The sequence below is a fragment of the Pteronotus mesoamericanus genome, unplaced genomic scaffold (genome assembly GCF_021234165.1).
Source record: "Pteronotus mesoamericanus isolate MK-2021 breed Mesoamerican mustached bat unplaced genomic scaffold, CSHL_Meso_final scaffold_582, whole genome shotgun sequence".
NCBI lineage: Eukaryota > Metazoa > Chordata > Mammalia > Chiroptera > Mormoopidae > Pteronotus > Pteronotus mesoamericanus.
Window position 1 is genome coordinate 1,528,111 of NW_026555323.1, and position 21,343 is coordinate 1,549,453.

Here is a 21,343-nt window from a genome sequence, read left to right on the forward strand (position 1 = left end):
AGGCACTGGCTGTTTAACCCCCTACGTTCTAGACCCGCCGTAACAGGTTTACCGAAGAGGCGTCCACATCTGACTTCACACATTCTCACAAACCCATGACATAGTCTAGTATTTAATGCATCGCTCCACAAATAAAAGGAGCAAAAAGAAATAACGTTCTTTTTTCTTTTCCAAATAGTCTTGGTTTGTCTTCCGAATGCAAGCCACGCCATTATCTTTAAGGAATTTCCTTACAGACGCGACACGTGCCTCTACAAAGCAGCGCTCACTGCAGCATCGGTTTGTACCCTTCTGTAAGCGAATGTCAATTCAGTTTCGCATTAACGAAGCCAGAGCATGTGGCTCATTAGAATAATGACACCTATTTGCATTCCTTTGTCTCCTGACAGCAGAGAACTGTTGGTTGGATAATTTGAAACTCATTATACTATCACATTTAGCCCCTCATGCTCAGATGCCTGCGGTATAAGTGACCTACTTGGCCAAGCAGCTATTTTTAGTCAATCAAGAAAAAAAAAAAAAAGAAAGACAAAACAAGGAAGAAAAACACTTAAATGAATAACATTCCTTCTCTTCAAATTATAATGCTCTGAGCTGAAACCCTATGAGTTGAGGAGAGATGAAATAGGTGCAGTTTCCTACCTCTTGATATTTGAAGAAAATCCTTCTCATTGCTTTATAGAGCAAAGCAATGATATTAACAGCAAATATTAAAAAAAGACATTCCACATCTCTAAATAAATAATGTTTTCAGATAAAAATAAATGTGGCACGAGTTCAAAATCCCAAGAAACACATACTGATTGATCTTATTTTTTGCCTGAACGTACAAGTAACAAGGTCCTGTTCACGGGTATTTTGGATTTGAATGCGATAAATGATTTAACTGCAGTTGGTAGGTTGTTAACTACGAGATAATTTGGGGGAGAAGGATTAGAGAGGCACCTATTTTCCTAAACTCAGTGGCTTCTGTGCTACTTGCCTGGCACATAGAGCCATTACATCTGAATATCACATTGATTGAAGTTATTTAACTAATGATGAAAAAAATAACAATCTCACTTTTCGTGTTTTGTCTTTGATCAAATCAAGAGCACAATTTCCATATCAAAGGAGGGCATAATTTGAAGTTCTGCAACTCATTTTCCTCTTGGGAATGCAAACAATTCATTTTCCTTGAGGGACGTGAACCAGCGATTCCCAGATGAGAGGCCTTAGGGATCTTTTGAAGGTTTTGATTAAGGCAGCAATTAATTTAAATAAATCTGGGTGAGAGTTCCTTTTCATTATACTGCTTTCTCCAAAATAATGTGTTTTATCTCTCCGTGGCATTTCAAGATCATAGTTTTAAAAAAAAAGGATCATTCCCATCCAACCTAAGTCTGGCTCATCATCACACAAGTTTACCTCTCCTAATTCCAAAAATCTCTTTGGGATGATAGAAATAATATAAAATGAAACCCTTGGAGCCAAAAGATGTCCTCCTACCAGCAACGGTAGAGTGGCTGTTACTAGGTAACCGTTATTAACTCAGAATACATTTGAAAAATAACACCCTGAAGGCACTGTAGATTGAACAGATACACGAAGGGAGTTGGAAGAAAAGAAGGGCTTTTCACTTCAAAAGCTATGAGATAGCCCTGCCTGGTGTGGGCTCACTGGCTTGAACCTGAAGGGTCATGGGTTCGATTCCCAGTCAAGGCACACGCCTTGGTTGCAGGCCATGTCCCCAGTAGGGGGCGCACGAGAGGCAACAACACATTTATGTTTCTCTTTTTCCCTCCCTTCCCCTCTTTCTTACAAAAAAAAAAAAAAAAAGCTGCGAGATAGTTAAAGTTCAGAGAGACCGCTCAGGCCTACAGGCTTGAAGAACAAAAACAAAGAGGCTGGAACCATCCAGGTGCCAGACCTGGAGAATGAGGTGTAAAATCCCAGGAAGGAAAGAGCCACAGAGAAGGAGCCCCAGATCTGATGGACCCAGATATATGTAAACTCCCCCCAGATGCCTAACTTACCCCAGTTCAGCCCGACTCAGGTATAAGAATCACTCTACATTTCAGCTCTTGCCTATCACCGGAAAGACAGAGTTTGAAGTTTGTCTTCAGTCAAGTTAACTGGATAAAAAAAAATTAACACTCTAAAGTAATAGAATCCATAGTTTCAGCAATGTAACACTGAAATACCCATAAAAGAATTCAAAATGATTAAATGTAAGAGAAAGAGGGGGGAAAATGTCTTAGAGTCAACAGAAAATATAATCAATGGAAAATGGCCTCAAGAAAATTCAAAGCTTGGATTTAGCATATTAGGATTTGAAAGCAGCTCTTATGCCAATAAAGGAGGGAATGTACTGTTTTGTAATTTTTTTAAAGATTTTTATTTATTTATTTTTAGAGAAGGAGAAAGAGAAGGAGAGAAACATCAATGTGTGGGTGCATTTTGTGCGCCCCCTGCTGGGGACCTGGCCTGCAACCCAGGCATGTGCCCTACAATGGGAATCGAACCGGTGACCCTTTGGTTCGCAGGCCGGCGCTCCATCCGCTGAGCCACACCAGCCAGGGCATAATGTTTTGTAGTTTTAAAAAAACCTAACTCTTAGCTGAGATGTTGAAACTAGAAGAATGATACACCAATTCTAAAACTGGGAAATCTATTGTACTATATAAGAAATTTACTATAGGAGCTTAGCAGCAGGTTGAAAAACGACAGAAGGGTCAGTGAACTTGAAGGCAGAGCAATGAAAATGATCCAATATAAAGAATAGAGAAGGAAAACAAAATTTTAAAAAAGGAATAGACTCCCAGGGAGCTGCAATATTATGTAAAAAAAGTACATTACAAAGAATTAAAACTCTAGATGGAAAAGAGACGATAGTACAAAAACTGTTAGGAGGAATGATGGTCAGCATGCGTCAAATTTGGTGAAAGACGTAAATTTGCAAATTCCACTGGTTCAGCAAACTCCAGGGAGTGTGAATAAAAATAAAATCACACGTAGGGAAGCTTCTGCTCTAGAAAATTGGAGGTAGATTTTTCTCCTATTCCTCCCACTAGATACAACTAGAAACACAGGATACTGGATATAAAATAAGTACAGGAAGAAGCAGAAAGGTGGAAAGAATGAGGGAGACAAGTCTTAGGGTGTCGGCACCCACGGAGGACCCTGAGTGAGGTCTCTGATTCCTTCTTGCCATACACGCCCTACACCTGGAGCTGAAGAAGCTGCCTGGAAAGGCCAGCTGTCAGAGACAAACACAGAAACAATGATGACAACACAGTCTGTGCTCTCCCTTGGCCGGAGGACCACGAAACAGTCAGGCTATCAAGACAGAAAACTTCTAGACAATAACTGTTCTTCCCCAAGCATCACAGAAAAGTTGTCATCCCGCCCCCTGGCCAGCAAAAGAGGGAAGAGACTAGATTCCAGACTACTGTGCTCCCCACGTGCCCCGAGCCGCCCACAGAGGGACATTAGAGAAGGTCACGTGCACAGGGAGCCCGCTCCCCGTGGTGTGCCGGAGGCCACGTGGGCAACCTGGAGTTCCACCTTAATCCAGAAGTTGCGGGTCCCTTCCGCTCCTTGCTGGAGTTGCGTCACAAGAGGATTAGTGAATTTCGGACTTTTGTCGCCATCTGGCGGCAATGAGACCTGTCCATCATTTTTGCCTGAGGTCTCACGAGAAGACTTGTTCGCGTCCATGTTTCTACCAATGTTCTGTTCAAGGCGCCCCACGAATTCGTTAAGAAGACGGAGATTTTCTCTCCAGTCTTTTCTTTCTCAGCCCTCTGCGCAACCTCGGCTCCTTCTAGCACGCACCACAGAGCCTTCCAGCCTCTCTCTACCCATTACTCATTCTAAAGCCAAGTCTACATTTTTAGGTCTTTGGAACAAACAGCACCCCACTTCTCAAAACCAAAATCTGTATTAGGTTTTTCCAGAGAAACGGAACCAATAGAATATACAGGGTCTGGCACAAATGACACCCCTTTTTTATTACAAAATCATAAGCATGCCATTCTGTAACATAATATCACACTCAAGCACACCATATGACATTTTAGGTGAAATATGCAAATTGCTGTCCATCTCGTGTGAGACATTCACATACCCTACCAACCATACTCAAGCAGGCGTTACTTCTGCCGAACCCTGTACATGCAAACAGGAAGGCTGAAGAAGGGCTGGTGGAGTCGTCTCCTGTCTGAGAACAGGCAGGCCAGAGACCCAGGAAGAGCTGATGTCCCAGTTTGAGTCCAAAGGCAGGAAAAGACCAACGTACCAGGTCCAGGCAGTCAGGCAGAAGAAATTCTCTTTCACGCAGCCTGTGTGGTCTCTTAGCCATCAACTGATTGGGCGAGGCCCACCCACAGTAGGGAGAGCAATCTGCTTTATTCAGTCTACTGATTTAAATGATAATCCCATCTGAAAGTACTCTCACAGACATTCTCAGAATAACATCTGACCAAATATTTGGACATTCCCCAAACCAGCAAGATGGCACACAAAATTAACCTTCACAGAACTGAAAAATACAATAATCATACTAAAACCTAAATGAAAGAAATCATCGGCAAGATAGAGGAGACACAGGAAAAAAAATCATTAAACATATTACATAAAATCACATGAAAAGCAGAGAGAAAATAGGAGAAAATGAAAAGAGCCTTGGTACTTAAGGAAATATAACAGATCTAATATTCATGTCATTAAAAATATTCATGTCATATAACAGAAGATCTAATATCCATGCCATTAAAGTCAGGAAAAGAAATGAGAAAAAGGACGTGGCAGGACAAGTATTTGAAACGTAACTACTCAGGCTTCCTAAATTTGGCAAAAATCTATACAATCAATAGTCCAAACAAATCTCAAACAGGATAAACCTAAAGAAATCCACACCAATACACATCATAGTCAAACCTCTAAAAACTGAAGACAAAGAAAAAAGAACTGAAAGCCACCAGAAAAAAAAAATGACATCTTATCTATAAGAGAAAAAAATTATTTCAACAACAGCAGATTTCTTGCCAGAAAATACACAAGCAAGAATAAAGTAGCACATTTTTCAAATGTCAAAAGAACTGTCAGAACAGAATCTTATAACCAGCAAAAATATTCATCACATATGAAGAAATAAAAAGGTGTAAAAGATATTCCAGGCTAATATTAATAAAGATATTGCAGTCATATGAATTGCTGGCATGGCAATATTAATGTTAGACAAAGAGTTGATTCCATCAGCAATAAATGCTTCAAATAGAAGTCACTGATAGTGAGGACACATGCATTTGGTCCAGAAGCTATTAATACGAAGGACTTTTATGGCCGTGGTAATGACAATGGTGGTGGGCACTTGTTGAGCACTCTAATTGCTCTACTCTGCCCTTTCAAACATTATCTCACAACCACTTTGCAACTGAGGAAAGAAGCTTGGAGAGGCTCCTTGGCCACAGTTACTCGGCAAAGAGGTGGAATTGGCCCGATTCAGGCCCAGGGAGTGGACTGCTCAGTCGCAGAGAGCACATTCCTAAGATTTTTTAAAAAGACAACTTCATCCTGGCCAGGTAGCTCAATGAGTAAGAGTGTCATCCTGATGCACCAAGGTTGTGGGTTCGCTTCCCGGTCAGGGCACATACAGGAATCAACCAATGAAGGCATCAATAAGGGGAACAACAAATCAATGTTTCACTTTTTCTGTCTTCCTCTCTCTCTCTAAAACCAATCAATGACAATTAAAAAAAAAAAAAAAGACAGCTTCACCTAGCATGGGGAACCATGAATAAATAATGTGAGAGAAAGAATGGAAGAGTCCATTGCTATCAACTGCGTTTCCCAGTATCTCAGAAGTGAGGCCAACACTACAACCACACTCTCTGGAATGGCTGGAATCCAGGAATTTCTAGTACAACCAGAGAAGTATACACCTAATGACAAAGTTACCAGTTCCATCCACACATCTTTCCTAATGTGTGTACAAGGTAAGCAGCAACTGAACATGACAGACAATGTTGTTCTTATGGAACATTCTAGAAGGCGTGAGTTAACACAGCAGTGACCGCCCTGCACTAACAAAGGTACTGACTGGGTACTGGAAATTGGTGTTGAAGGGTCGTCCCTTGGAGGAGGTGACCTGCAATCTGAGGCGTGAAAAGAAGAAAGACCTGCCTGGCAAAGGTCTGGAGGAGATGGTCCCCAGGAGCTTGTTCTAGGTGGAAAGTGCCTGCGCTCACCTTCTCTGGGACACAGACGAGGAGGCCAGTCTGCAAGGTCAAAGGTGTGTGTACCCTACCGCTCTCTCCAGGCTTCTAGAGCAGCTTGCAGCTGCTATCAGGTATACTAGCATAGAGAACCCAAATTCTGAATGAATGAATGAATGAATGAATGAATGAATGAATGAATGAGTGGGTGGATGGATGGATGAATGAGTGAATGCAGGGATGAGTGAATGGACGGATGGTTACATGGATGAATGAATGAATGGGTAGATGAGTGGATGGACGGATGAATGAATGGGTAGATGAGTGGATGGACGGATGGATGGATGGATGAATGAATGAATGGGTAGATGAGTGGATGGACGGATGGATGGATGGATGGGTGAATGAATGGATAGATGAGTGGATGGACGGATGGTTACATGGATGAATGAATGAATGGATAGATGAGTGGATGGACGGATGGATGGATGGATGAATGAATGAATGGATAGATGAGTGGATGGACGGATGGATGGATGGATGGATGAATGAATGGATAGATGAGTGGATGGACGGATGGATGGATGGATGGATGAATGAATGGATAGATGAGTGGATGGACGGATGGATGGATGGATGGATGAATGAATGGATAGATGAGTGGATGGACGGATGGATGGATGGATGGATGAATGAATGGATAGATGAGTGGATGGACGGATGGATGGATGGATGGATGAATGAATGGGTAGATGAGTGGATGGACGGATGGATGGATGGATGAATGAATGAATGGATAGATGAGTGGATGGACGGATGGATGGATGGATGAATGAATGAATGGGTAGATGAGTGGATGGACGGATGGATGGATGGATGAATGAATGAATGGATAGATGAGTGGATGGACGGATGGATGGATGGATGAATGAATGAATGGGTAGATGAGTGGATGGACGGATGGATGGATGGATGGGTGAATGAATGGATGGATGAATCAATGAACGCAGTAGCAAGCCCTAAAGGACATCCACAAGTTCTTACTTGTGGAAATAACTTACAGCTGCCAAATTTCAGGGGGCAAGCGTGAGCATCCATCGGGAAGTCTTCTAGTTGCATCGGACACTCTGCAGAGATGGTCAAGCTGGAAAAAAAAAAAAAAAGACAAAGACTAAGGGACTCAGCAAACCTGGCTATTGATGGAGCATCCGCTGTGTCCCTGAAAGCCACCCTAATTATTGCACTCATTATTTTATTTGCCATCTTTTATTGTCTAAACTGTCCCACCAAATTACATCGGTTTGCACTGTAGATGAACGTCCATGGAAATAAGGCTTCGATCAAATCCATGTGAGTTCTCAGACATGGCGTGTGTGTCCGCACATACATTACCCCTTGGAAAGCAGTTTGAGACGCCTTTAAAAATAATTTATTCTTTCTTTCCCATCCTTACCCAGAGCGATCTACAAAACTTCCGTGACAAGGCTGAAAATACAGGTATTTTCTAAAATAGTCGCTAAGCTCAAAAAGCATCAAAGTGGAATAAAGGCACAGACCAGATTCTGAGCAGAAATTGGCTCTCATTGTTGAGGGCAGGATGATGTCATCAAACCGTGAAGCAGGTGAAACTGTGTTATGATAACAATCTTTTGATACCGACTAATCATTGTGATAACACTGAGCCTGGCCTCCTAGGTAATAAGACCACCGCCCACTCCCACGGTCCCAGCGACTAAAACAGCAACGGTTCTGGGAGCTGTCACGTCTACGCTGGACTCAGCATCACGCGCCGTTCCAGCATTAACACATCTGATCGCAACAGAACGATGAAGTTTGTTGCTGTGAACACATCAGTGGACAAGGAGAGACAGCGATGCCCAAACATGGAGGGATGCGGGCAAGCGTGCGGAATTATTTAGGAAGCCCTGGAGTCGCGACGGGAGCCCTGGCTGCCCCGCCCCCTGGCCCTGCAGGGGATTCGCGAGGGCACGCCCACTACACGCCGCGTGGTCCCGGGTCCCGCGAATTTCCAAAGTCCACACTGCGGTTCTTTCATTTCTTTACAGCGTTTTCTAATTAGGGCGCGACTCTAAGTTCCATGAATGAAGTAATTTTCTGTTTTGCATTCCATTATTTAAAAACAAAATGAAATGACATCAAGTCAAGTTGAATTACAAAATGTTCACCTTTAAACAGATCGTTCTAGTGTAGACAAATAATAATTCAATGTGATATCAATATTGTTGTTCTTTCCGTTATATGAACTCTAGATCTTACCTATACACCAAGATTTCTTTTTGTCCAGATAGTTTCTATGTGTAGGTATATTTCCTTTTTGTTTGTGTTATGTAAGATTCAGTCTGTTGTATACCTAGCACTAGAGCGGGGCATTTGCCCACATTAAAATCTCTACAGGTCCTGTCTGGGTAGCTCTGTTGATTAGAGCGTTATCCTGATGCGCCAAGGTTGCAAGTTCGATCCCCAGTAACGGCACATACAAGAATCAACCAATGAATGCGTAAGTAAGTGGATAACAAATCGATGATTTTCTCTCTCTCCCTCTCTATAAAATCAATCAATAAAAAAAAATTTAAGAGGACAAGAAAAGTAGACCAAAGAGTCTACTTTTAGCATCAGCAGGACGTGGGGGAGGGTAAGAGGAGGTGGGCAGAAACCAGAGGACACAATTTAGCTGAATCTTTAAAGAAGACTCATTTCAAGAAGAAATGATTCCAGTAAAACATAAAAAAGGAGTAATCGCACAATTACCATCTCCATCAATGCTATCATTAGAGCTTCCCAGAGTGTTTACCCAATTTAACAGACCCCCTTAGAATAATTCCAAACATTGGAAAAATACATACTTCCTCTATAAGGGTGTCTCTGTTCAGGTTAATCCCCCAAGAGCCAACGCTTCCGCCTCAGAGGACAACATTTATATATTTTGCTCCCTTTCTAAACATTTCAAAAATGGCCTGTGCTTTTAGGATCCTCAAAAATATGTCTAGGCAGGAGGCCGCCTTCCGTTCACGGCATCCTTAATATGGAGAGTCCTTGATGTATGGCCAACCACATCACACAGATGTGAGATCAAAGCGCTCTGTGGATTGGATAGCTCAAAGCAACCCGCCAGGCCACCCACTAGAAACTCTCTTTCCAATGAGAGAAAAGGGAGCCTAAGAGGTGAAGAAGCCCTGGCCGGGGAGAGTGTCGTCCTGACGCGCAAAGATCGCAGGTTTGATCCCCAGTCAGGGCGCATGCAAGAGTCAACCGATGAATGCTCCTCAGTGAGTGGAACAGCAAACTGATTCATTCTCTCTCCCTCTCTCTCTACCCACCCCGCAATCAGTAGGAAAAACAAAACAAAACAAAACAAAAAACGCTGAATATAAATTCTGGAGCTGAAAAAAAAAGTTAGTGAAATGAAAAGTCCACCCTTATAGCTGCTACTCAGTCTTCCAGAATTCTGAATATTGCAAATAACGGATGAATGATTCGAGTGGGTTTTATAATATTATACATTGCTATTTATTATATATTAAATAGCACACGTTTTGTGCCAATAACCCAGACCCTTTCATATGGCGTCCCCACATCCTCTGTTCTGGGGAGCGGACAGAAAGGGAGCAGCTGAGGCGCGCGGAGGTCAGACGGGCGCGTGGGACGCTGGGTGACACGCGGGGGACGGAGCCGAGGGCAACCTCAGCTGAGCGGGGGCTTCTTTGTCTAGATTCGGAGGCTCAGAGTAACCCCCTACCTGGAACTGTCCCCTTGATGCCCACGACTGGTCTGAGCCTCAGGCTCTCCTTCCCACTCTGCCTTCCAAAGCGCCTTTGGGGGGCAGTGTGCCACTGCCCCCTAGTGGCCGGAAGCAGGTTCTGCAACCATCTGGAGCTGCTGCGCATCAGGAAAGGCTTTTCTCATTACTGTTTACATCTGGGGTCCCCACCCCCTGGACCGCAGACCATGGGAACAGCCGCAGGCAAAGCTCACCTGAGCTCCGCCTCCTGTTTCCTCCCCAAATCCCCCCATCCCTCCACCCCGTCTTCCACGAAACCGGCCCGTGGTGCCAAAAAGGTTAGGGACCACTGGCTTACATGACCGAGTTCAAGGCCACCAGGGCCCAAAGGTCATCAACTTAGACGAGGTGCATGATTTTAAGGACACATTCTCTACTAAGGCCCCCACGGGTCACCCGCGTCCCCAGTACAAGCGGCGCTGACCGGATCGCCCCGTGCAAGCTTGTCCTACGAACAGTCAGGCTCCTGTAGAGAAGGAACTGAGCTCAGCCCGGGGACCCGGGCAGGAAGAACTGGGGTCCTCTCTCCTCATCGAGAGACAGAAAGACCCACGGATTCTGCAACTTTACTCTGATCCACGTTCTCATTGTCCGGCGCAGTTGTCCGTAGCGGGTCGGGCTGTTTGAAAGACACATGAGCTTTGCGGCCGTGGGCGTTCGTTCGCTGGGGCTCCCAGAACAAAGCGCCGCCGACCGCGAAGCTCCAGCGGGAAATGACTTTTCCCGCAGCCGCAGAGGCCGGGAGTCCGACGCGGGGTGTGGCCTCGCTCCGGGGCTCCCAGAGGCCGTCTCCTCTGTGTCCTCACGCGCCGGTCCCCCTGCGTGCGCAGGGCCCACCCTGGTACCTCCTTTCACTTCATCTTTAAAGGACTTAACTCCAAATACAGCCAGGACCTGAGGGATGGGGTTGGAGATTTAAACACGCCCCTTTTGCAGGGACAAAATTCAGCCCATGGAGATGGGCAGTTCATTTGCATCTCACCTGAGGCTCCCCCCGCCCCCAACGACACCTGTCCAACTTTGACCAAGGATGGGAGAGACCAACATGGATGTAAAGGGCATCCACGTGAGTTAGGGAAGTCTTGGCCATTGGAAAGTGGCATTAACAGAGGGGAAAACTTTTGAATTCAGGAGAGATGGGAGACCCCATTTCGGGCATCCTGTACGAGATCGTTTGCAAAGCTCTCGCTGGCTACTTTGCAGAGACCCTGAGCATCGTCTGGCTCTTTGCGGGCGACAGGAACATACACTCAAAGACATCGCAGAGCCCTTGGAAAGAGCTGGTTCCAGGGCAGCTCCAGGTTGGGGGGGCGACCAGAGGTGGAAACGACATAAACCGATAACGGAGAAGAAGAGCGTGCAGCGAAAGCCAGGGAGGAGGGGCTCCTTTGTTCCTGTGTGTGGAAGAGCCAGGCAGGTCCGTCCACATCTCGGGGAGACGCTGCCCCAGCCTGGCTAACAGCGGCCAAACACGCGTCTCCTCGGGGCTGTGAACTGTAAAAAAAAATAACAACAACAACAACAAAAACAAACAACCCCCAGAACACCTCTCCTCCTTGATATTTGCAACAATCCTGGAAGACAGGTATTATTTCATACTCTTTCACAAACTAAGAAACAAGGGCACGGAGAAGTTAGGTAACACCGCCCCAGGCACACATATAGTGGAATAATTAACGTTCCAAACCATGCGGAAGACCCCAGAGCTTGTGCACAAGTTCAAGTTCAAGTCAAGAAGTCACTATTGACCAGCTATGTGTGCATCCCTAGCAAGGGAAGTTCAGAGAGTATTTCGAATGGTCTTGGCTTCTGTATTCAGAATGAGTAATAGGAGAGCAGGCAGTCAGCCCAGTGGCGTGGCCACATGCCAGGGCAGGGAAGGGGACGGGGAGTGAGTGACAGGTGACCCCTGGTGGCCGGGGGCTGGAAAGGAAGAGGCAGTGCCGTGCATCAGAGAAGCAACGAAAAGGAGGCAGTTGGGTAACAAAAGCCAGGGAAGCAATGGCTGCTCGCAAAGGACTCTGGGCTCTGTGGGATGTGGGCAGAATGCGCGGGACGGGGTGCCTCCTGAGCAGGGGGAGCCTGGAGCCCCCAAGACTGAAATCCGGGTCTGACTGTGTTTTAAAGCATCTGAGTAAATAGTACTTGCACCAGGAAACAGATGCGTTTTCAGGGGAGAAATCCCAGAGCAAAGCTAGAAGTGGCTTTGAAAGGTGGCAAATGGTAATTCCACCATCTGCAAAATAGGCCACACTGTATGTCCAACCCCCTGGTGGTAGAGCCCCTGACACCCCTTCTGGGGCACGCGTGACAGATGTGGCATCTTCCCTGCTCAGAGGAGAAAGAGGCATTTCTGGTGAGCGGAGGAGACGCAAGGATGCGGTTGATGCAGAGAAGGATGAGCAACGTTAGAAATGGTCCACACCCAGCTGAGCAGAGGTCAAGCCAGTGAGGAGGAGGGGAACTACGAGGAGAGGGTGGATTTTGCCAGCGCAGGAGGCTGCCAGCCTCGAACCAGGTTGTATAAACAGGTGACAAGTGAAGTGCCACCGTGCGCGGTGTGAGGGACGCACGTCTGCCTACTGAGCGCCAGCCCGCGGACGGCCCGCTGACCCACTGATGTGGCCTCTGCCACGTGGTACCCAGGCCAAGGGTTTAGTGATATTTATGTTTCTGTCAAACACAGCGCATCTCGTTTGATCGCATTTTGTCGGTCTCAAACCCGGCGCAGGGCCAACATGTTTAAGATCAAAATTCAAGCTTCCTTTCACCCTCTGAGGACCCCTGGCACCCTCCCGGGGGTCTCCACTCATTCCTAAGGGACAAGTGCTGCTTTTGTAAGACAGGCCGGAGGTCATTTTTGACATTTCCCACGCATCACCCCATTTCAATCCCATCAAGTCTTGCCAACGTTTCCTCCAAGATCGCTCTGTCCATTTCTGTTCATTTCCGTGGCTTCTGCTCAGCCCAGCTGCCTGGACGTGGCAACCGCCACAACGGCTCCTTGATTCCTGGAAGGTTGTCCCACAGGCAGCAGACACCCAAGCGCAAGTCACAACAGAGGTCCCTGCGCACTGAGAGAGACTTCACCCCCCGCCAGACTCTGCTCCTCTCCTTAAAGATGCAGGTTCTGTCCCGGCCGCGTGGCTCGGTTGGTTGGTGCGTCGTCCGTGCACCAAAAGGTTGAGGGTTTGATCCCCAGTCACGGCCCGTATGGGAGGCAACTGACTCATGTTTCTTCTCTCATTGATGTTTCTCTGTCTCTCAAGTCAATAAACACATCCTCAGGTGAAGATTAAAAATTTTCTTAAAAAGATGCAGGCTCTGGACACCCACACACGCCCCTCCTCTTACCCAGCCAGAGGCACCTCGTCCTATAGCACTTCCGGCCACACATGCCGGGTGACCCAGAAAGTCCCTCCTGCCTCACTCCCAGCCTAAACGACCCCTTATCACTCGCTTCCATGTCATTTCACTCCTGCGTTTCAATGGTAACAGAAAATAACATCTCCTATGTTTGTATTGAACACTGTGCATTTATCGACCTTGTGAATATTGCCAGAAGCATGGCAGAAAATAAAATTTAGATTCTACTGGTGGGGAAAACGTTCAATAATAAAAATTAGATTAGTAACATTGATTATTTTCGTGTTGCATGTCTATTAAAATATTGATAGTCTGTTTAATTATTCATACTTTTAGAAGGCTTTTTTTTTAATCACCCTTATTAAAAAATTGTAGGGAGCCCTGGCTGGGTAGCTCTGTTGGTGAAATCATTGTCCCCATACGCCAAGGTGGATCCCCAGTCTGAGCACATACAAGAATCAACCAATGAAGACATCAATAAGTGGAACAACAAATCAATGTTTTTATCTCTCCCTATAAAGTCAATAAGTAAAAAAATTTTTTTAAAGATACAGAGTGGCAGATGGATGTAAAAAAACAAGACCCACTTACATACAAGCTACAAGAGACTCATATTAACTTTAAGGACCCACATGGGCTGAAGGGATGGAAAAAGATATTTCTCGCAAATGGAAACCAGAAGACATTACGGACAGCTATTCTTATATCAGACAAAATAGACTTTAAGTGGAAAACTGTAAGAAGATACAAAGAAGGTCATTATATTGTATTAAGAGAGTCAATTCATCAGAAAGATATAACCATCCTAAATACATATGCACTCAACACGGGGACACGTAAATATATTAAGCAGCACTGACACATCTGAAAGGAGAAACAGATAATACAATGATCGTAGACGACTTCAATATCCCACTTTCAACAATGTATAGGAAATGAACGAGGGAAGGTTGAACTATAACCATCTTAGAGCAAATGGATCTAGAAGATGTATCGAAAACATCCCACCCAATAAATAGCACAGGACACATGTTTCTACAGCACACATTGTCCATTCTGCAGAACATCGTATGATGATAGAACACAAAAAGTTTTAGTAAGAAGACTGACATCATAGCACAATTCTTGACCACAGAGGTATGAAATTATAAATAAATAACAGGAAGAAAGGTGGAAAATTCCTAAGAATGTAGAAACAAAACAATGCGCTGTTGAACCACAAATGGGTCAAAGATGAAATCAAAAAGGAAATCAAAGAATATTTTGAAACAAATTAAAGCGGAAACACCACATACAAAAAAAAAGTTTGAGGTGCAGCGAAAGCAGTTGTAAGAGGGAATTTTTTAGATAAACGCCTAGATTTAGGAAGAAGAAAGATCTCAAATAGATATCCTAACTTTACACTTCAAATAACTAGGAAAGGAAGGGCAAACTAGACCCAAAGTTAGTTAGAAGAATAAAATAGCAAAGAGTAGAGCAGAAATTTTAAAAAGAGACCAGAACCATAAGAGAAGACATTTATGGAACCAAGAGCTTTTATTTTTGAAAAGATAGAAAAAAAATTGGCAAACCTTTAGCTCCACTAAGAAAAAAAGAGAAGACGCAAATAAATAAAATCAGAAATTAAAAGAGAGGATATTATAACTGATACCACAAAGGTAGACACGGTCATGAAAGGCAACTGTGAATAACTCTATGCCAAGAGAGCGCATCACCTGGAAGAAATGGACCAATTCCTAGGAACATTCTACCTACCAAGACTGAATCAGGAAGAAATAGAGGGTCAAAGATAATGAACAAGTAAGGCATTTCAAGAACACCCAACTGAAAACTCAAACGCATAAATACAGACAACAAAATGCTGGGTACTAGCAGGGTGCAGGGGAATGAACAAAAGGTAGAGTTAAATACAGGGTGACAGATTATAGTTTTATTCCAACTTTGGATGGTGAGCGCCCCATTCAGCATACACATGTTGCACTATAAGGCTGTACACCTGAAATTTACACAATGCTATTGACCAATGTAACCTGCATAAATTTAATAATAATAATAATTTAAAAAATAATAAAAAACCTCCCAACAAAGAAAAGCCCAGGACCAACTGGTTTCACTGGTAAAATGCACCAAACGTTGAAAGAAATAACATGGATCCTTTGCAAACTCTTTCAAAACATGGAAGAGAAGGAAACACTCCCAAACTCATTTTACAAGGCCAGCCATCACCCTGACACCAAACCCAGATAAGGACACTATAAGAAACTAAAGACCAGCCCTGGCTGGGTGGCTCAGTTGATTAGAGAATCGCCCCAATACACCAAGGTTGTGGGTTCGATCCCTGGTCAGGGCACATGCAAGAATCAACCAATGAATGCATGAATAAGTGAAACAAGTTGATGTTTCTCTCTCTCCCTCTCTCTAAAAATCAATGCATAAAAAACTAAAAAAGAAAGTTCAGACCAATACCCTTGATAAATATAGATGCAAGTATTTATAGCAAAATATTAGGAAACCAAACTCAACAGCGTATTAGAAGGATCATACACCGTGATCAAGTGGGATTTATTCCGGCGATGTAAGGATAATTCAGCATGCACAAATCCAGGAACGTGACACACCACCATCATAGAATAAAAGATGAAAGTCAGACTCCGAGATGTATAGAGCATGCAGGCGACGAGATGACAGTTCTGGCGCACCGAGGGGACCCTGAGCCAGCACTCTCTGTCCCGGTGGCTTGGTGGTAGGAGGTGCAGACATTTGCTGGGGAGGGTGTGGGGCTGAAGAGAGATTTCCTGGCTCTGAGCAACCTCAGGGGGTGGCAGACGTGCCACCCACATCTCCATGGAACACTTTGCAGAAGTGCAACACTGTACTGGCTCCAAAAATGTTTCAGGAAACCGGTGCTCTGCTTCGGGTCTGACACAGTAGCAGCTACTTCTAACCTTGCCTGTTTTCCCTAATGCATGTGGCTATGGCGCCACCTGGCGGATGCTATTTTCACTGGCGCCGTCCTGCGGCAGGCTTCTTAGATCACCACATTCAAACAGGTGTAGGCAGGTGTGCTTGGGCGTTTGGGCTTTATCGATGGGCGATTTCCTGTGTATTCATTTTCACCTGCTTTGTCTGCCTTTTCTATGAACAGGGAAAATAGCCGTACTGCATTCTTAGGGTGTTTCGAGGATGAGATGAGTTTATATTTCTAAAGCATCCGGCACACAATAAAAGCCGTGGACGTTTTTGAAAAATACTTAGCGGACCGGCTCAGCTGGTTCTTCCCAACGGACGTTGCCAGGGGCCTGGACCTAATTTATCTCTGTGAGGTTGGGGCTGGCGGCTTGGGGGCCAGAGACGCTAGCCAGCAGCTGCCTCGGGGCCTCCATCTTCACCTCTGGGGGAGATTTCTGGAAACCTTTTGGCAGAGGTGGCTCTTAGCTTGCAGGTGGCTTCTTTGCAAGAAGGTCCCCACCTGTGCAGGGAAGCTGAGGAGCCTGCTTCCTTCTCACCAGGACGGAGAGTGTCCAGTAGGCTGTGTGAGTAAGGACCTACGATAACACAAATGTGCCCTGGCAGGGTTGTTGAGTGGGTTGGAGCATCATCCTGTAACCAAAATGTTGCAGGTTCGATCCCTGGACACGGCACATACCTAGGTCCTGGGTTCAATCCCAGGTTCAGTGACGTACAGGAGGTAATCAATCAATGCATCTCTCTTTTATCAATATTTCTCTCCCTCTCCCCCTGAGAGCAATGAAAATAAAAGTCCCTGGGTGAGGATTTAAAAAATATTTCTTTTTAAAAAGGTGATAAAAACACATTTGAGATGGCCGACTTGCATAGGACGAGGTTGTCTTTTGTGAAACATGTGTTAAATAGTCCAAAAATCTGGGCTGACTAGATTGAATTGACCCAGGATAATTCTAGTCTTTTTTTCCCAAACCAAATATGCAAGAAATCTGTATGAAAACATTTGCATTTGTGTCCTGCAAATACAATGTGTTAGCCAAGCATAGCCTTCACTCTTTATAAGATTGGCAGGAACTTAAGTGTTGAATACGTAGGGAAGGAAAAATTTGCTAGGTCTCCTTTCTCGGTCCCTCAAACTAAGGTCTGAGCAGAGAGGTGGCCCCAATTAAGAAATGGCTGTCTCATTCATTCCATTATCATTTATTTCTCCATGAACGTGTAGTTCATTCCTTCTGAGGGCCAGCCCAGGAGCCAGAAAAAGGACAGCGACCCTGGAGAATTACTACCCAGAATCGCGCCTGTGGCGGTCCCTCTCCAAAGACGCTCAAGGGCAACTGGGAAGTCGAATGCAATGTAGCAAATGCTCTGAGCAGGGGACAGAGGGCAGGAGACTTCGGGAAGACATCTTAGAGAAGTCTGGGCTTTCAAGGAGTAAGGACCCAGGGGCTTGTGGGCTGTGACGCTTCATGTCCCCTCATTTCAGAACAAAGGCCATTTTCAGCCAAATCAGGGCCCAGGCTGTTTGGTGAGACCTCTCCCAGAGGGAAAGCAGAAAGCTGATGCTGATGCTACTAGAAATCCTAGGAGGAGAAACTGTTACACATGCTTTTTGTTTCTAATAGATTGCTTGCTAATCACATCTCACATCGCAAAGTGGGCTGATACTTTATTTTTACTCTCCTCCGTGCAGCGCCGGGGAGGAAGCAACGGACCATCTGTACTTTCCATTAGTGGGAGTGAAATCGCTACAGTTCTTCTAGAAAACAATTTGCAAAGATGCCTTGAAAGCCTTTATTGGCTGATTCCTGGAATTTATCCAAAGATATAATTTTGTGCTTCAATGGCAACGTTGTTTATAACAGAGGGGGAAAAAAAAGGAAATGAAATGAGTTTTCGTTTAAGAGACTATATAACGGGATGGTCACATGACGGAATGTGATGGATCGCAAAACTCCGGATCAATGTTTAATGACAGGGGAAAGGTTTTACTGTGTCTTAAATTATAAAGCTAGTGACAAAAGAGTTATCAGAGAATGAGGCCAGTTAACAGCTACAGGACTCATTCAGACACACCCACGGGAGCAGTCCGTACACATGGACTTAAACACATCAGACCGTGGGCACCGAATCTCTTGAGTGCGGTGTTACCATAGCTGTATTTCATGCTTGGTGATTCCCCATGTTTTATAAATTTTTAAATGTCAACAATAAACAATAAAAATTTAAATATTTTTATCCTTGTCATTAAAATAAATATAGCATTCAAGATGGCAATATTTCACCAATATGTCTGTTGGTGTCATTGTACACTAGACACTGGCGTGTGTATGTAGGGGGATAAATATAAATACAGATAAAGATATAGATGGTTATATGTGTGTCTACTACTCTACACATACTTGTTAAAAACTTGTAGATTCATGTGTGTAATTTATTTCACATATATTACCCCCAAATCAAACATGAATAATGTATATAATTTCCTCGCTGTACAAAAATGTTTCTATGCTGCCCCCCAGTGGTCATTCAAAGAATATGCGCCTACGCGATCAACTCCCAAAATGAGAAGCCTTTTCAGACCCTGTGGCGGTGCTGCGTTGGAAAAAAATTTTAAAACCACGATGACAAAACAACAACAAAAGGTGCCTCTAAGAGATTAAATCAAAACGTTCAAGGGCTCCTGGCGACTAAATGATGGAGTCCGGCGGACTTGAACTTAAGTCAGTTCAAAGCAGTGTTTTCCGCTAATGATGAATGGAACTCTAAATGGAGTGTAAGCAATCATAAAAATACGCCTTTCTCCAAATAAAAATCGCACAGGGGATACATCTCGTGACAATGCGGAGCGTGCAGTGCTCAGGGTAGTCGTGGCCGAGCTCGCCTTCTAGAAAGTTCTTTCTGGCAGGATGTGGTTTTCTGCACAAGAGACTAAGAGAGACTTGCTCTTCTGCCCAAAGACCAGGGCATGCGCCGTCAGATGGCCCTCACTGCGCATGAACACAAAGGAGCACCTCCAGGGGGCGCGAGGGACTGCCTCCCAGCGCACCTGCTGCTAAAGGAAACCATCAGGTTCGGGTGTCCCCGGAGACCAGGTGGCCACCCTGCGCTGCACAGGATTGTCAGGAGTGGAACTGAAACCGTCTGCTACACAATGATGACCGAAAGTTCAGCCCAGAAGAAAGCCATCAATTGGCAACCCTGGCTGGGTAGCTCAGTTGGTTTGACCATCGTCCTGATACACCAAGGTTGCAGGTTCAATCCCTGGTCAGGGCCCATACAAGAAACAACCACTGAATGCATGAATGAGTAGAACAACAAGTTAATGTTTTCTCTCTCTCTCACATTAATAAAAATATCAAAAGAAAGAAGGGCTGTACCCCTGGAACACAGGGTGCCAGGTGCTGCTTGCCATATGACTTGTCCTGTTACCAATGATCCAGTTGTTACTTCACCATCCTTGCTAAATCAATAGATAGAAATGCTATCAAACTATACTATACTTCTATCCCATTAAAATTCATAACACTTTCAAGTGGCACCATTTCCATTCTGCACATGTTGTGCGTGACTGAAATAGAAAACCCGGTATCGACTTGGCAACCTATTAGCATATTTCCTTGGCACCAACCAGGACCAATTACTGCTGACAGGTTGTCCTGGTTGTCACCATCCTCCTCCTAGCATGACACTTTGACAGGGAGAAGGAGGCCACTCGATGTCTAACAACGTGGTATCCCTGTGGTTTTCAAATGTGGTGGATTAGACAAGGGCATTGCTCAGAGCCGAGGTGAAATTCATGCGGCCCCCTCACGAGCTGGGTGACCATGGGCGGGTCACCAAAGGTCTCTGAGCTTCACTCTTTGTCGGTGAAGGGGAGCGGGGTCCCCTAGCTGGTGCGATTGTCTGAGGCTGAAGGCCCTGAGTTTTAAAACACTGAAGCCATTGTTTGCGATGTTGCCTGGGACGTAGGCCCTGAGTTTTAAAACACTCCTCTGCAGCCTTTTCCCTTCTAAACAACGGTCCTGTCCCAGCTGGTGTGGCTCAGTGGATTGAGCGCAGGCCTGCGAACCAAAAGGTCGCCGGTTCGATCCCTAGTCAGGGGCAGGCCCCCAGCAGGGGGCGGCCGAGAGGCAACCACACACTGACTTTCTCTCCCTCTCTTTCTCCCTCCCTTCCCCCTCTCTAAAAATAAATAAATAAAATCTCTTGAAAAAATAAACAATGGTCCTACCTCAGCACCCTGTCCAAGCAGCAATGCGTCAGATGACAGCACCCCAATGTCTTACGCTGTGGACCCAGCAACAGCCCCCTGGGGGCAGGAACCGATGTGAAGACGAGGGGTTGGGGTGATCTGATTCTGCGGGCAGAACGCAGGCGCAAAGCCCACCAAAATGATGGGGTCCGATCATCCGTCCCACCCCTGTGTGGGCCCCTCAGCCTCCTTTAAGACCTGGACTCAACGTCTCCGCACCCGACCCCGCGCGCGGGGCTGACCGCAGTGCACTCCGATTCGCTGCGCAGGACGAGGACTGAGGGCTGCAAGTCAGCCCTCGTCATGGTTCTTGGCTTTTCCGCGGAGAAGCCACTGTCCCAGCACCGACGTGATGCTCCCAGCTCAGGTCTACGTCTACGGGGGGAGCGCGGTCAAGGTCAATGGCGGGGAAAGGAAAGCGTGGAAAATGGGACCTGCTCGCGTTACAGGCTCCCTGATCGGAATCTTTACGGGGTCGTCATGAGAACAACCGAGTCCTGGTGTCGAACAGGCTCTGGACACGTGTCACAGCGCCGTCAGAACGTACGGGAGGACACACAGCCTCCAGGGACGGCAGCGACCAATGCCGTGGAACCTTTTCTATGTATAAAATGTATCGGGAAGAATTAGAAGGCAGAGAGAGACATTCCGATCACATCAGCGCAAATGCGTGGGCTTTAAAAAAAAAAAAAAACTTGGCTTTAGCGCTTTTCTTTTTAATTTAAAAATCTTTTTTGACGTTGGCTTAGGCCCACCATGGTAACT

General features: G+C 45.4%; 1 protein-coding gene across 1 annotated transcript in view; it reads right to left on the reverse strand.

Annotated features, from left to right (window-relative positions):
- GABRA5 (gamma-aminobutyric acid type A receptor subunit alpha5) overlaps nucleotides 1–21,343 on the reverse strand; it is a 60,536-nt gene that overhangs the window by 19,686 nt on the left and 19,507 nt on the right. Inside the window, exon 7 of the mRNA XM_054561984.1 lies at nucleotides 7,259–7,341. Coding sequence (XP_054417959.1) covers nucleotides 7,259–7,341 — 83 coding nt within the window. The remainder of the gene's footprint in view (nucleotides 1–7,258; nucleotides 7,342–21,343) is intronic.